Here is a 13,560-nt window from a genome sequence, read left to right on the forward strand (position 1 = left end):
CCAACTCACCTTGTTTTACCCTATTTAAACAGCTGTCAAGTGTCAAATCTGAGGGAAATGATATATATTCGCTTTTCTTCCTCAGCCCACCTCCTGTAGCGTATTTACAACGCCTCTTTTTATCCGAGGAGGTGGTGGCCTACCATTTCCCAAATTCTAATAGCTTTTGACAGCGGTTTAAAAGGGAAAACAAGGTTAGATCGTCCTATTATCAAAACATGATCGTGTAGATATAAGCATCCATTTTAAGTTTCGACCCTCCCTTAAAATGCGCACTATGGAGTATTTTAGATTTCGAATCATGAATTCATGATAAGATAAACAGAAAACGTGAACGTATAAAACCAGGTTATAACTCTCTCTCTCTCAAAAGCTCCTTTATAATCACTCCACGTTAGAACTCCCGTGATTCTCGTCCATAAAAAAAGCAATTTCTCGGTAAGATCTCAAATTCTCACCATTCGATGATGATCACAGTCTTGATTTTTCTCCTTGGAAAAGAGATGATTTTTTTTTGTTCGAAGATCTAGGTTTTCAATGAAGATCTATGAATTTTATTTTCTGAAGGAGAGATGATTTTGGAATTAAAATTAGGGTTTTTGATGAAGGATGTTTGATTGCATGCATTTAGGAAAATTGATTTTATTTTGATTTTATAGATATAAATGTTTTGGATTTTGTTATAGATTGTTGGAATGGTGACACCTAGAGCTTCTAGGATTAAGGATAACGAAGAGGAGGAGGAATTTGAAGTGGAGGAGTTGAGAGATCGGATTAACTCATCACGTGCGAGTCGATTCGACTTGCTTTCAAAGGAACTCGGACTCGAATGGAATCGGAGACGACTCACTAGAGAAATCGTTATTAATGGACTCAGAGGTTGTTCTTCAGGATTCGTCTTTCCTCCTGATAACAGGTCTCTCTCTCTCTCTCTCTCTCTCTCTCTCTCTCTCTCTCTCTCTCTTATTCCGTTTTGAAACAGTAGAAAGAAAGCCATTGAAAAAAAACACAACCGTAGAAAGAAACTACTTCGTTCTTTTTGGGGGAGTTTTTAACTTTTTATATGATAAAAGGCCTTATAGTCTATTATTATTTTTCAAAAAGTACCGTACGGCCCACACTATAAGATGATCCAAACCGTCCATTAGATGGGCCACAAACTAAATAGGTTGGGCCCTAAAAATCATTTCCATAGGTTGATCCTAACCCTCCGATCTATAGAGGGACCGCATATTAGAGGGTTGATCCTAACCCTCTATAGATCGAATGGTTAGGATCAACCTATGAAAATAATTTTTGGGGAACAACCTATTTAGTTTTTGGCCTATCTAATGGATAGGTTTTAGGAGATATTTCATAGGAGATTTTATATGGTGGCCAACCTTTACACATGTACCGAGAGAGAAAACCCCTCACCCTTGATTTTTTATCCAAGCAAGCTTTTGTTGGATAAAAAATCAAGGGTGGGGAGTTTTCTCTCTCTCCGCCTTTGTTTCCACACGGTCGGCCACCATATAATTTCTCATTTCATAGTGTAAACCCGAGTAGTCCAGTATTTTTCGAAAATTGAGATTTATACGGTGTTAGCCCGTGTAGTTCGATATTTTTGAAAAGTACTGTAAGGCCCAAACAATAGGATGATGCAAACCGTCCATTTGATGGGCCACCACGTAGATAGGTTGTGTTTCCATAGGATGATTACGACCCTCTGATTTATAGAGATTTTCATATGATGATTTTAACCCTCCGTTCTATAGAGGTTTTCTTAATTAATGTGCAGTTCCTCTATATATCGGAGGGCTAGGATCATCCTATGGATATGATTTTTTGGACACAACATATTTACTATTTTTGAAAAGTGCCGTAACCGCACCATAGGATGATCCAAACCGCTCATTTGTTGGACCACCAGGTAGATAGGTTGTTCCCCAAAAATCATTTCAATATGATGATTTCAACCCTCCGATCTATAGAGATTTCCAAAATGTGTAGTTCCTCCATATATTGGAGGGCTATGATTATCCTACAGAAATGATTTTTCGGGCACAATTTATTTACATTGTGGCCCATCAAATGGACGGTTTGGATCATCATAGGTGTGGGCTGTAAGGTAAATTTTTAAATATACTGGGCCATTCCGGCTTACACTGGGCCCCATCTTTGAAATTTTGGCTCTCATTTTGATGGGGCCCACATCTGTTAAAGATCTAAGATGGGGCCCACATTTTAATCATTTTGTAATCATTGCGTGCGTGGCATGTGATGATGATTGGGTCCAGCAACAGTTTTGAGATTAGGGTGGAAATTTCATTTCTAAGTAGAGAAAGTTGAAAGAAAAATGACCATAAAACTCCTTGAAACTGAAACTGAAGACAAACAGAAGGGGGTGGAAATATCATTCTCGTTGGGAAACAAAACTGCCGTTTTAAAGGGTTGAAAATGCTATTAGACTAGGAAATTGATCTCTATAGAACTTAGTTTGGAGATTTTATTTTCCAATTGGAAGTGTTTTCCTTCTATATATGATAAACGGGCGTATAATTACTTGGAAAATACAGAGATAAAAAAAAAAGAACATTGGGGCCCACCTATTTGGATGATCCAAATCATTCATTTGTTGCTCCCCACAGCTGGCCATGCCGCAAAAAACTTCTCTATGAAGGATATTCCTGAGTCCTAATCCTTCATTTGTGGTAGTTTTTTGGATATATAGGTGGGCAATACTCAACTTTCTTTGCCGTGTATCTGATCAAATCTCGTATGATAGATACCCCTTTGGCTGTACTAATAATGTACACGGAAAAGGTAACAATGGTGGCGTCATGGTTTGTTTTTTTCTAGTCTGAGCCTAACACTTCATTAGCAATAAGGCATAAAAACACTACATGACATAATGCTGGCTCTCCAGCTTGGTCGGAAATGAGCTTTTCCTTTTAAAAAATGTTGAGCAGTCTTTAATCTCCAACCTTAAAAGGACTTGGATAGTTACATGTCTTTCGATAGGACACTCTCCACATGAACGGTTCTAATGATGCCACTCACAAATAATTTTTAAATACGGTGCTTTCATGGTGTCATTTAATCCAATTTTTTTAGATTCTAAGAATGTTATGAACCTAAGTGGGGGACCTGCCTAGGTTGGGGCTATGTGGGTCCCAGCCTGGTATGAGATAGGTTTAAAAAATGTTATGAATCTAATTTGCTCAATTAAACCAACTAAACCCTAAACCCGTGTCTTGATGGGACTAAGTTGATGAAAAACGATGAATGGCAAATCTTTTCAATGGACCATGAAAGGGACGCCCTTCCATGCTAATATGCCCGTTCTTTCGCTTGGGATTGCGAAATATTATTAGGGTGCGATGGTTAGCCACACTTGGACTCATTGTCTGGCAATTTATACAATTAGAGAAGGATTTTACATCTGATGGATGACAATATATTCTTCAAGGCACACAAGGGAAATTTGTCAAGTTGTAATGCAAGTTTCCTTCATTTCGAACATGAGGACGAGGTCATTCTTCAAGGGGTAGGGGATATTATATGCCTGCATGAACATGCAGAACTTGAATGGGAGATCATAGGATGATGTCATAAGGTTGTGGGTAACATGTTAGTTATGAGAATCATTAGTTTTTTTGGGTTCCAGGAACTGGAATAATTAGTAGGTATTTAAAAGAGTTTATAGTGGATTAGGATGTCATTTTAATGAGTGTGTTTCAAGTATGTTCACATTAAAATGTTGTTACGAGGGATGGGGAAGTTAATAAGTTGTTAGCTAGTTTGTAGGGAGGAACTAGTGTCTAAGGTAAAGAGTTGTAATGGAAAAGTCATGAAAAATACTAATGAGTTGAAGAAAACAAAGATCCGCACATGAGGTATTTTGTCTTACATTTTAGGGAAAATGACCAAATGAAAGGGCTTTCTACTGACTATGACATTTGAAGAGGGGAGACTTGGAAATAACCAATTTACAGTGATGGTGACTGGTTTGCATGGGTTTAGGACAAAAATACCCTCATTTTTAAAATACCGTCACCTCTCTCTCTCTCTCTCTCTCTCTCTCTCTCTCTCTCTCTCTCTCTCATGGGATGATCCCAACCATCAATTAGAGGGTCACAATTCCTCTTTCTTTCTCTCTCATGGGATGATCCCAACAGTTCATTAGAGGGCCACAATGCCCCCTCTCTCTCTCTCTCTCGTGGGATGATCCCAACCGTCCATTAGAGGGCCCCAATGCCCCCCTCTCTCTCTCATGGGATGATCCCAACCGTCCATTAATGGGCCACAATGCCCCCTCTCTCTCATGGGATGATCCCAACCATCAATTAGAGGGCCACAATTCCTCTCTTTTCTCTCTCATGGGATGATCCCAACAGTCCATTAGAGGGCCACAATGCCCCTCTCTCTCTCTCTCTCTCTCTCTCTCTCTCTCTCTCTCTCTCGTGGGATGATCCCAACCGTCCATTAAAGGGCCACAATGCCCCCTCTCTCTCATGGGATGATCCCAACCGTCTATTAGAGGGCCACAATGCCCCTCTCTCTCTCATGGGATGATCCCAACCGTCCATTAGAGGGCCACAATGCCCTCTTTCTCTCATGGGATGATCCCAACCGTCCATTAGAGGGCCACAATGCCCCGCAGGTTCGTGTACCTCTCTCCGTTATCCTCTAAACCACTGCTTACACTGTATAAACAACTTATAAACACTCTAAACAACTGTTTACCCTATATAAACCACTTGTAAATACTCTAAACCACTGCTTACCCCTATATAAACCAGTGCTTACACTATAAACAACTTATAAACACTCTAAACCACTGTTTACCCTATATGAACCACTTGTAAAAACTCTAAACCACTGCTTACCCCTATATAAACCACTTACAAACACTATAAACCATTGCTTACACTGTATAAACAACTTATAAACACTCTAAACCACTGTTAAGCCTATATAAATCACTTATAAACACTATAAACCACTGTTAGGCTTATATAAACAACTTATAAACACTCTAAACCGCTGCTAGGCTTACATGAACCACTTATAAACACTCTAACCCAGTGCTTACACTGTATAAACAACTTATAAACACTCTAAACAACTGTTTACCCTATATAAACCACTTGTAAATAATCTAAACTACTACTTACCCCTATATAAACCACTGCTTATACTGTATAAACAACTTATAAACACTCTAAACCACTGTTAAGCCTATATAAACCAGTTATAAACAATCTAAACCATTGTTAGGCTTATATAAACAACTTATAAACACTCTAAACCATTATTTACCAAAAATTATACACTTATAAATCCTCTAAACCACTGCTATGATTATATAAAATACTTATGAACGCTGTAAACCACTGTTTACCCTGTATAAACCATGTATAAACACTCTAAACCACTGATAAGCCTATATAAACCACTTATAAACACTCTAAACCACTGATAGGCTTAGATAAACCACTGTTTACCCTATATAAACGAGTTGTAAATACTCTAAACCACTGATAAGCCTATATAAACCGCTTATAAACACTAGAAACTACTTATTACCCTGTATAAACCATGTATAAACACTCTAAACCACTGATAAACCTATATAAACCACTTATAAACACTCTAAATCACTGATACGCTTATATAAACCACTGTTTACCCTATATAAACCAGTTGTAAACACTCTAAACCACTAATAAGCCTATATAAACCACTTATAAACACTATAAACTACTTCTTACCCTGTATAAACCATGTATAAACACTCTAAACCACTAATAAGCCAATATAAACCACTTATAAACACTCTAAACCACTGATAGTCTTAGATAAACCACTGTTTACCCTATATAAACGAGTTGTAAACACTCTAAACCACTGATAAGCCTATATAAACCACTTATAAACACTATAAACTACTTCTTACCCTGTATAAACCATGTATAAACACTCTAAACCACTGATAAGCCTATATAAATCACTTATAAACACTCTAAATCACTGATAGGCTTATGTAAACCACTGTTTACACTATATAAACCAGTTGTAAACACTCTAAACCACTGATAAGCCTGTATAAATCACTTATAAACACTATAAACTACTGCTCACCCTGTATAAATCACTTATAAACACTTTAAACCATTGTTAATCCTTATAAACCAATTATAAACACTCTAAACCACTGGTAAGCCTTAATAAATCACTACTTAGGATTATAAACCACTACTGAGGATTCTTAACCAAAGAAGCTATATAAACCACTTATAAACACCCACTTCAGTAGTGGTTTATCATAGTGAAATAGTAGTTTAACTTAAGAAATTAGTAGTTTACAGTAAAATAACAATGATTATAAAGTGGAAAACAGTAGTTTAACATGGAAAACTTTCATTCAAGTTTATAAACATGCCTTATAATTGAAAGAAAAAGGAGAGGGCTAGAAATACACACCTTTCCATTGAATGGAGGCTTTGTGTAATGGAATGGTGGTTTCTAGTGAAGATTTTTACGATTTCGGAATCTAATAATGTTTTTTTGCAATAGTTGTTGTAAATGGAGGCGATTTCCAATGCAATGAAGGGTTAGGGAGGCTTTGACATCTAAAAATTAGGTTTTCAGCAATAGAATGGAGCTTTTGGCATCTAACAATGGAGGTTTTTGGGTTTCAAAAATGGAGGTTTTTGGGTTTCAAAAATGGAGGTTTTTGGGTTTTTCATACGTACGTAGGTGGGAGGAAGAAGAAGAAGAGAGAAAAAGGTGGGTTTTGGGATTTGTATTCTAAATGTAATCATTTCAAAAAGGTGATTTGATAGGGGGAGAGAGAGAGAGAGAGAGAGAGAGAGAGAGAGAGAATCAAGGGCATTTTAGTCATATGCACTTTTGATTGGTGATTTACAAAACATCCCTCGTCAAATGTCATAGTCAGTAGAAACCCCTTCTATTTGGTCATTTTCCCTACATTTTATCTTCTTTCTCTAAGGATATATAATCTAGTATTAGAGCCACGTCTTGGCCCATCAAGATAGGTGAAATGGTTGACGAGACTATAGCAATCACCACGTTGCCTGTTCATCGAAGGGGTGACCTATGGAGAGGATTACTTGGAAAGAGGACAGAGTGAAAGCTGCTACACAGTGGGCTGTTGAAGGTGGCAGATGTAGAAGCATGGTCAAATGTTACGGTCTTAAGTGGGGGCTTGTCTAGGCATGGGACTAGGTGGGACCATAGTTAGCAAAACGTGATTCGGCAATAAAACGGAGCGGCAAAAATTCAAGTTTAATACGGTTTTGGTTCAAAAAACTATACTTTAAAAAAATGGAAATACAAAAAAATGCATTTAAAATTTAGTAATTTAAAAATATAGTAGCTGTAAAGTTTGAGAGTTGGCCAAAAAACGTGTTTCAACTCAACCAAGCCTTTGTCCCAAACTAGTTGGGGTCGGCTAATGAATCCTTTAGAAAATTTTCATGAAGAAAGTGAAAGAATCTACCCGGCTCAAATTGACTAAGTCTAATCCTGATTGGGTTCGTCTACATGGATCATTTTCTTCTATTCTCTCTTATCCAAGGTCATGTTCTTTGTTATGTTCCTAGCCATCAAGTCTTTCCTCACTGTTTCTACCCAAGTTGTTTTCGGTCTGCCCCTACCTCTTTTTACTCCATCAACTTGGCACGAGTCACTTCTTCTCACTAGAGCATCCAAAGGCTTACGCTGGATATGCCCAAGCCTTTTTAAGCAGTGCTCTCTCATCTTCTCCTCAATTGTTTCCACCCCCACCTTTTTACGGATGTCTTCATTTTTAATTCTATCTAACCTTGTGTGGCCGCACATCCATCTAAGCATTTGCATCTCTGCTACACTGATCTTATACACATGTTGCTTCCTACATGCTACACTCATCTCCAAAAAAACGTGTATATGGTAAGAATTTTAAACGGAGTTTTAAATGGCAAAGCATTAAAACGAGATTTAAACGGTGTAATTGAACCATGCATGTTAAAAGATATATCAAAAGCCATCATGTGGTAATCTACTAATCTTGATAGATTCTAGGGGCAGTCATAATGTATTAGACCCAAAGGTGGCTAAGCGAACTGGGGGTATGATGTACAAAGTACTAAACCCATGTCTATATATGTGGCTAATGCACCTAAGTCGACAAGTACTACTGCATGCTAAAACTTCCAATGGATCATGCAAGCGACATCCTTCTATCCAGACATGGGGTCTTCTTCCTCTTGGGGGTTGCAAATATTGGTGCTGCAGTGGTTTGCCATACTAGGCACATCATCTGGGACTTCATGAAATCAAAGATGAATTTTACATCTAATGGACGGCAATATATCCTTCAAGGCGCAAAAAGATGAATATTAAGGTTGTAATTGACGCTCCCTTCCTTCTGACATTGTGGTCAAAGTCGTTCTTCAAGTGGTAAGGGATGTTAAGTGACTTGAATGAACTTGCATGGGAGGGAAAAGATGATGTGTTAAAGGTTATGGGCAGGGGCGGAGGTGCGGAGCTACATGTATAGCATAAGGGGGGCACCTGCCCCTGTTGAGTTGGGCTAAACTCCTTAATAGGCCCAACTCAATTTGGGCCCAACCCCCTTTAAAATTTGAAGCCTGCAACCCCCCCCCCCCCACCCCCCCCCCCATGTATAAATCCTGGCTCCGCCACTGGTTATGGGGTAACATATTAGTTATGAGAATCATTAGTTGTTAATCATAAAAAGTATGTAGTGTATTGGGATGTCATTTAAATAGGTGTGTTTCAAATATTTTGGCACTAACATGTTTTTAGAAGGGATAAGGAAGTTAGCAAGTGGTTAGCTAAGGAAGTTAGCAAGTGGTTAGTAAAAAACAAAAATCGAGGTGACATCAGCTTTACCCTCGAAGTCTCCATGTAATTTTCTAGGGACTGGTGCTCTCTCTCTTCCTCTCTCTTCCCTCTCTCTCTCTACTCATAATGAAACCCTTGTCTAATAAATGCTAATAAATGCTTGTCCCCTCCCTTGTCTCTTCCCTTTTTCCACAAAAATCTAATGGATTTTTTTTTACTAACAACCAAACGAAGCTACTTTTGTAGGGAGGAACTAATAATTTAGAAGTCCTAATACCAAGGAGATGAAGAAAACTAAGTTTTCCCATTTCATCTTCTTATTCCTCATGAGGCGCTACCATGTCTTCCTTTCTTCTCGATTATTAATGATTTGCTAGCGACCCGACCCGCTAGCGACCCGACCCGATTTTAAGGTAAAAGCTCAACCCGAAATCCCAAAAATCGACCCGAGTTGGACCCCTATAAATTTAAAGGTCTATCATTGATTTTTCCTAACATACATTTCTTCCTATCATTGGTAGGAAGGTTTTCGCAGACATTGGAGTAATGTTATATTAAGCTAGATGGGGAAGATAAAAGAATATGGGTCTGGAACTCTCAGATGGGGAATTTTCAGTCAAATCTTTTTACCATAAGTTTCTACCTTGCCTCAATTCCTCTAAAGTAGCCAAATTATGGGCCATCAAAACACTGCCAAGGGTTTGCTTCTTTGGATGGGCTGCTTGTCTAGAGAGGATTCAAACTATTGATTTCCTCAGGAAAAGAAAATGCTAATCATCGACCATTGCGCATTATGTATGGAGGCGGGGGAGTCCGTCGACCATATCCTAGTCCATTGTAAGATGGCTAGAGAGGTACGGGGCAGACTTCTACACAGATTTGGGGTAGTTTGGGTATTCCCGGCAAGTTCCAAGAGTTGATGGAAAGTTGGGCAATGGTTCCATGGAAAAATAAAGGCAAGACATTATGGCATGTGTCTTTCATGGTGTGGAACCCGATCCGAGAGGGGCGGGGGGACGTGCCCCCACGCGAGTCTCGGGATCATCCACGTGAAGGAGAGCTCCGCCGAGGAACTCTCGAAAGAGTGCCCCTCACAGCATGAGCGGCGATGTGAAGTTAGATACCTCTCGATTCGGGGACCAGCCCGGATTCGAGACGCACCTTAAACAAAGAAAGAGTCGCCATCCAAGGAAGTAGGCCCTGGATCCCATGCTGTGCTCTGTCGCAACAGATAACCAGAGATATAAAAGGTCCGTGCCTGATGACGAATGGGGAAGGGATTAGGCGCCCCCGATTCGCCCAAGTGCGAGCACCTGGTCTCTTATGCCATTTATTATTAACTTTGAAGAGTTTTGGGTAAAAATCATGTGAAATGGGAACGAATATCCCCGAGATAACGTCTAGCTAATCATGCATGTCTCGGAGATGAATAAGAAGCACACACAAAAAGAAATGAAAGATATGACACCTAAGAATAGCTAGGTTATGAGTGCCATGCCTAATTGGTGTCTATGTTCTGATGGGCAAACGCATGCATGCTACAGCTAAAGGTATAGGATCTGTACAGGAAAGTAAGAAAACACAGCAAAAACATACAACATGACAAACCCTAGACTCTAATGCGATAATTGACTCGGACCAAGATTGCCATCCATCTTAGCTGCACTACGTATCCCGGCCTCGGGAAGAATCAGAGCCAACGTAGTTCGGCGACCTATGCTAAACTACAATGCCTAACCCTCTAGAACCGCTATCCTAGACTCGATTAACTAGACCCGACTAGTTTTTAAAGCTTCTTGCGACATTACTTAAGTTCAAGTGAGTGGTGATTTTTAGGACTCCCTGTATGCCCTAACTAATGCCAGTGAACCCTACACCCTAGGTGTGACTAGGCTGTGTGTCCTAAGGAAAACCGTGGGCTATCTAAGCGCGCTCTAGTCTAGCCATCGGCTCGACTAAGTGTCTAACCGACCACGACCTGAGGCCTCCTAACTCTAGGGACACTCACACGACCGGACATGACAAAGCAACACAATCAGGACAGACTCCCCACTCTACGACACCCCCAAACGCCTAGGACTGACTCCTAACTCTATGGGAGGATCTTTTGAAAATTGTTGGTAAAGTTATTTTGAAGAATTTTTGTAGTTTTGGAAGGTTTTGAAGTTGTGAAAGTTATGAAGTTGTGGGAAATATTTGCAAAATGGTGACTGAACTCAGGATGCCAGCAGCACGCCTGAGCTGCCTACGTACCCCTCAGCTAGGGATCAAGCCATCCGTAGTTCGGAATTGACTACTCCTAATGACTCGAGATTTTGAGGTTTTTGATTTTTAGATGTTTTTGAGTTTTTGAGTGTTTTTGAAATGCCTTTTTTTTTTTGGAATTTTTGACACGAGAAGACAGGACCCTATCATCATAAGGGTACGACAGACTCCCGATATCCCGCAAAGGTTGGACAGCATCCTATGCTTTGCGGGGGGGAATGAACAGAATTACAGCTCTGCAAGGGTTGGACAGCATCCTATACCTTGCAGGAGCGGATAAAATCACATGACTTGATGAGGGGTTCGGCAGAATCCTAACCCCTATGATGATAGGACAGACTCCTAAAAGACTGAAGGACTGAATCCTATGCTGAAGACTGACTCTGAAAGACGGAAGGACAGACTCCTAAACCCTCTAGGACTGACTCTAAAGAGGAAGAAATCCCTTAACCTGCGAAAACTCTAAGGCAGGAAGGGAAGGGGTTGGCTCAAGATACATTCCGTCATAGCCCAGACCCGACAGAAAAATTCTGAAGTCGATGGACAAAATGGGAACCCTGAGATCTAGGGAAAAATTCTAAAACTAAGAGAAGCCTCGAAAGGGAAGGAAAGCGAAAGATAATGGCGCTCAATAGCAGACGAATCCGGCATATGGGACAACTCTTGAAGTGGAAGGGGATGTCATTGACCTCATTTTTTGGTGAGAAAAAGGGGAGATAAAAGTACAAGCACAGGGCACTTTGACACAATATCCGCTTCGGACGACCTTGAGCAAGATAGGATTCAATACAGGTTCTACATTTCTGGGCCCGAGACTAATGAAAATGACCAACATATTCATATATATTTCTTAAAGAATATATACCATAAATCAATGCAACCGAACCCGCGCTCCCCAGAACTAAAATTATAAGATCAGCATAAACAGAAATGAACAGGGGCTGAGTCACAAACGGCACGGGCTGAGCCTGTGCTGAAACAGGGGGCAGCAACGGACTAGTATAGTGCTGAAACAGGGGCAGCAACGAGGCCGAATCTGTGCCGAAACATGGGGCTGAAATAACTAAATGAACTTACACCACCAGCCCTCTATACCTTTTCCACAACATCAGATGCCCCATTATTCGGAAATTAACATGCATGTACTTAGATCAGATACCGCTCAAACAATGACCAAAACAAAAATCCAAATGTAGGAGGATCGGTTATCGTTACCTAAAGCATGTGACATACTAAACAAATGTAAATATAAAATATATATGAAGGAAAACTGAGGCTGACTCTAGCAAAGTTTAAATTAGCAACTATCTCTTGAAGGCACTATTTTCTTTGAAATAGGATCTTAAAATAGAGAAAGGGATGTACCTGAAGATCGCTACAAACTCAGTTCTGATGGCGGGATGCCAGAATGGTATGATCGGTGGAAATGGGTGTGATTGGTGGATGGGCAGAGGCCGACTGGAGGAGACGGAGTTGAGGGTCGAGTTCCCTCTCTTTCTCTCTCTTCTCTCTCTCTCTCTCTCTCTCTCTGCTCGAACTTATTAAACGAAAATGGGTTTTTTTTTTTTTTTAAACAGATATGGGTTGGAGCAGAGATGGGGTGGGAGTGGAGAGGCTTGATGGGTTGTGGAGAGGCTTGCCGGATTCCGGCAAGCTCGCCGGAGATGGTCGGTGAAGTTGATGGGCGAACGGCAGATGTGGGTTTTCAAGATGGTTTTTTCTTTTTTTTTTGGGAAAAGGGGGGTAGAGGTGGTGGTGGTTTAATGGAGGTTGGGTGGAAGAGAGGGCAAGGTGGAGGTGGTGGAAGATGGGGGTTGCCGGAAAAGGGTGGATAGCCGGCGGCTGTGGGGGAGGTTAAAAAAATGATTTGGGTTTTTGAAATAGGTTCGGAAAAATGGCAGAGGGTGACCGGTGGTGGCGGTGGTCAATGGAGATGAGGGAGGAGAGGATGGCCGGTGGGTTGGATTCCGGCAAAGTCGCCGGAATCGATGGGGATGGGGTTTGGAGCTCAAAAAAGGTGGTTCGAGGGTGGTGGTGGTTGGAGGTGGAAGAAGGTGGATGGAGTGGAGAAAATGGGTTTGGGTCTTGGGGATTGAGGATGGCGGCTGGTGCGGTGGTTCGGTGGAGGTTGGTTTTAATGGTGGATGGGTTTCGGAATTTTTTTTTTTTTTTTGATGATGGTGGCTGCAATGGTGGAGGTCGCGGCCGATGGAGGTGGTGGCTCGGTGGAGTGGGTTGGAGGTGGAAGAAGGTGGGTTGGTGGAGGCAAAGGGGGAGGCTTGCCGGATTTGCAGAGGTAATGGTCCGGTGGTGGCTTTTTGGGTTTTTTTTTATTTGAAATGGGTTTCGTTTTTTTTGGGGTGTAGAGGAAGGGGATTTCGGTTTTAGGTTTGGAGGGAGGTGAGGATGGAGATGGAGGGGATTTTCGAAGGGTTGGGT

General features: G+C 40.8%; 1 protein-coding gene across 2 annotated transcripts in view; it reads left to right on the forward strand.

Moving 5' to 3' along the window:
* The first annotated feature begins 281 nt into the window (after positions 1-281).
* The window catches only part of LOC143863660 (potassium channel KOR1-like), a 71,852-nt gene continuing 58,573 nt past the window's right edge, over positions 282-13,560 (forward strand). The window contains exons 1-2 of one of the 2 annotated variants that reach the window (XM_077374396.1): positions 282-438; positions 687-916. In XM_077374396.1, coding sequence (XP_077230511.1) covers positions 696-916 — 221 coding nt within the window. In that variant the 5' untranslated portion in view covers positions 282-438; positions 687-695. The remainder of the gene's footprint in view (positions 439-686; positions 917-13,560) is intronic. The other variant, XM_077374394.1, reaches the window with a different exon arrangement.

Source organism: Tasmannia lanceolata, unplaced genomic scaffold, assembly GCF_043159265.1.
Source record: "Tasmannia lanceolata isolate RefF3 unplaced genomic scaffold, GAP_Taslan_0.1 ptg000044l, whole genome shotgun sequence".
Lineage (NCBI taxonomy): Eukaryota > Viridiplantae > Streptophyta > Magnoliopsida > Canellales > Winteraceae > Tasmannia > Tasmannia lanceolata.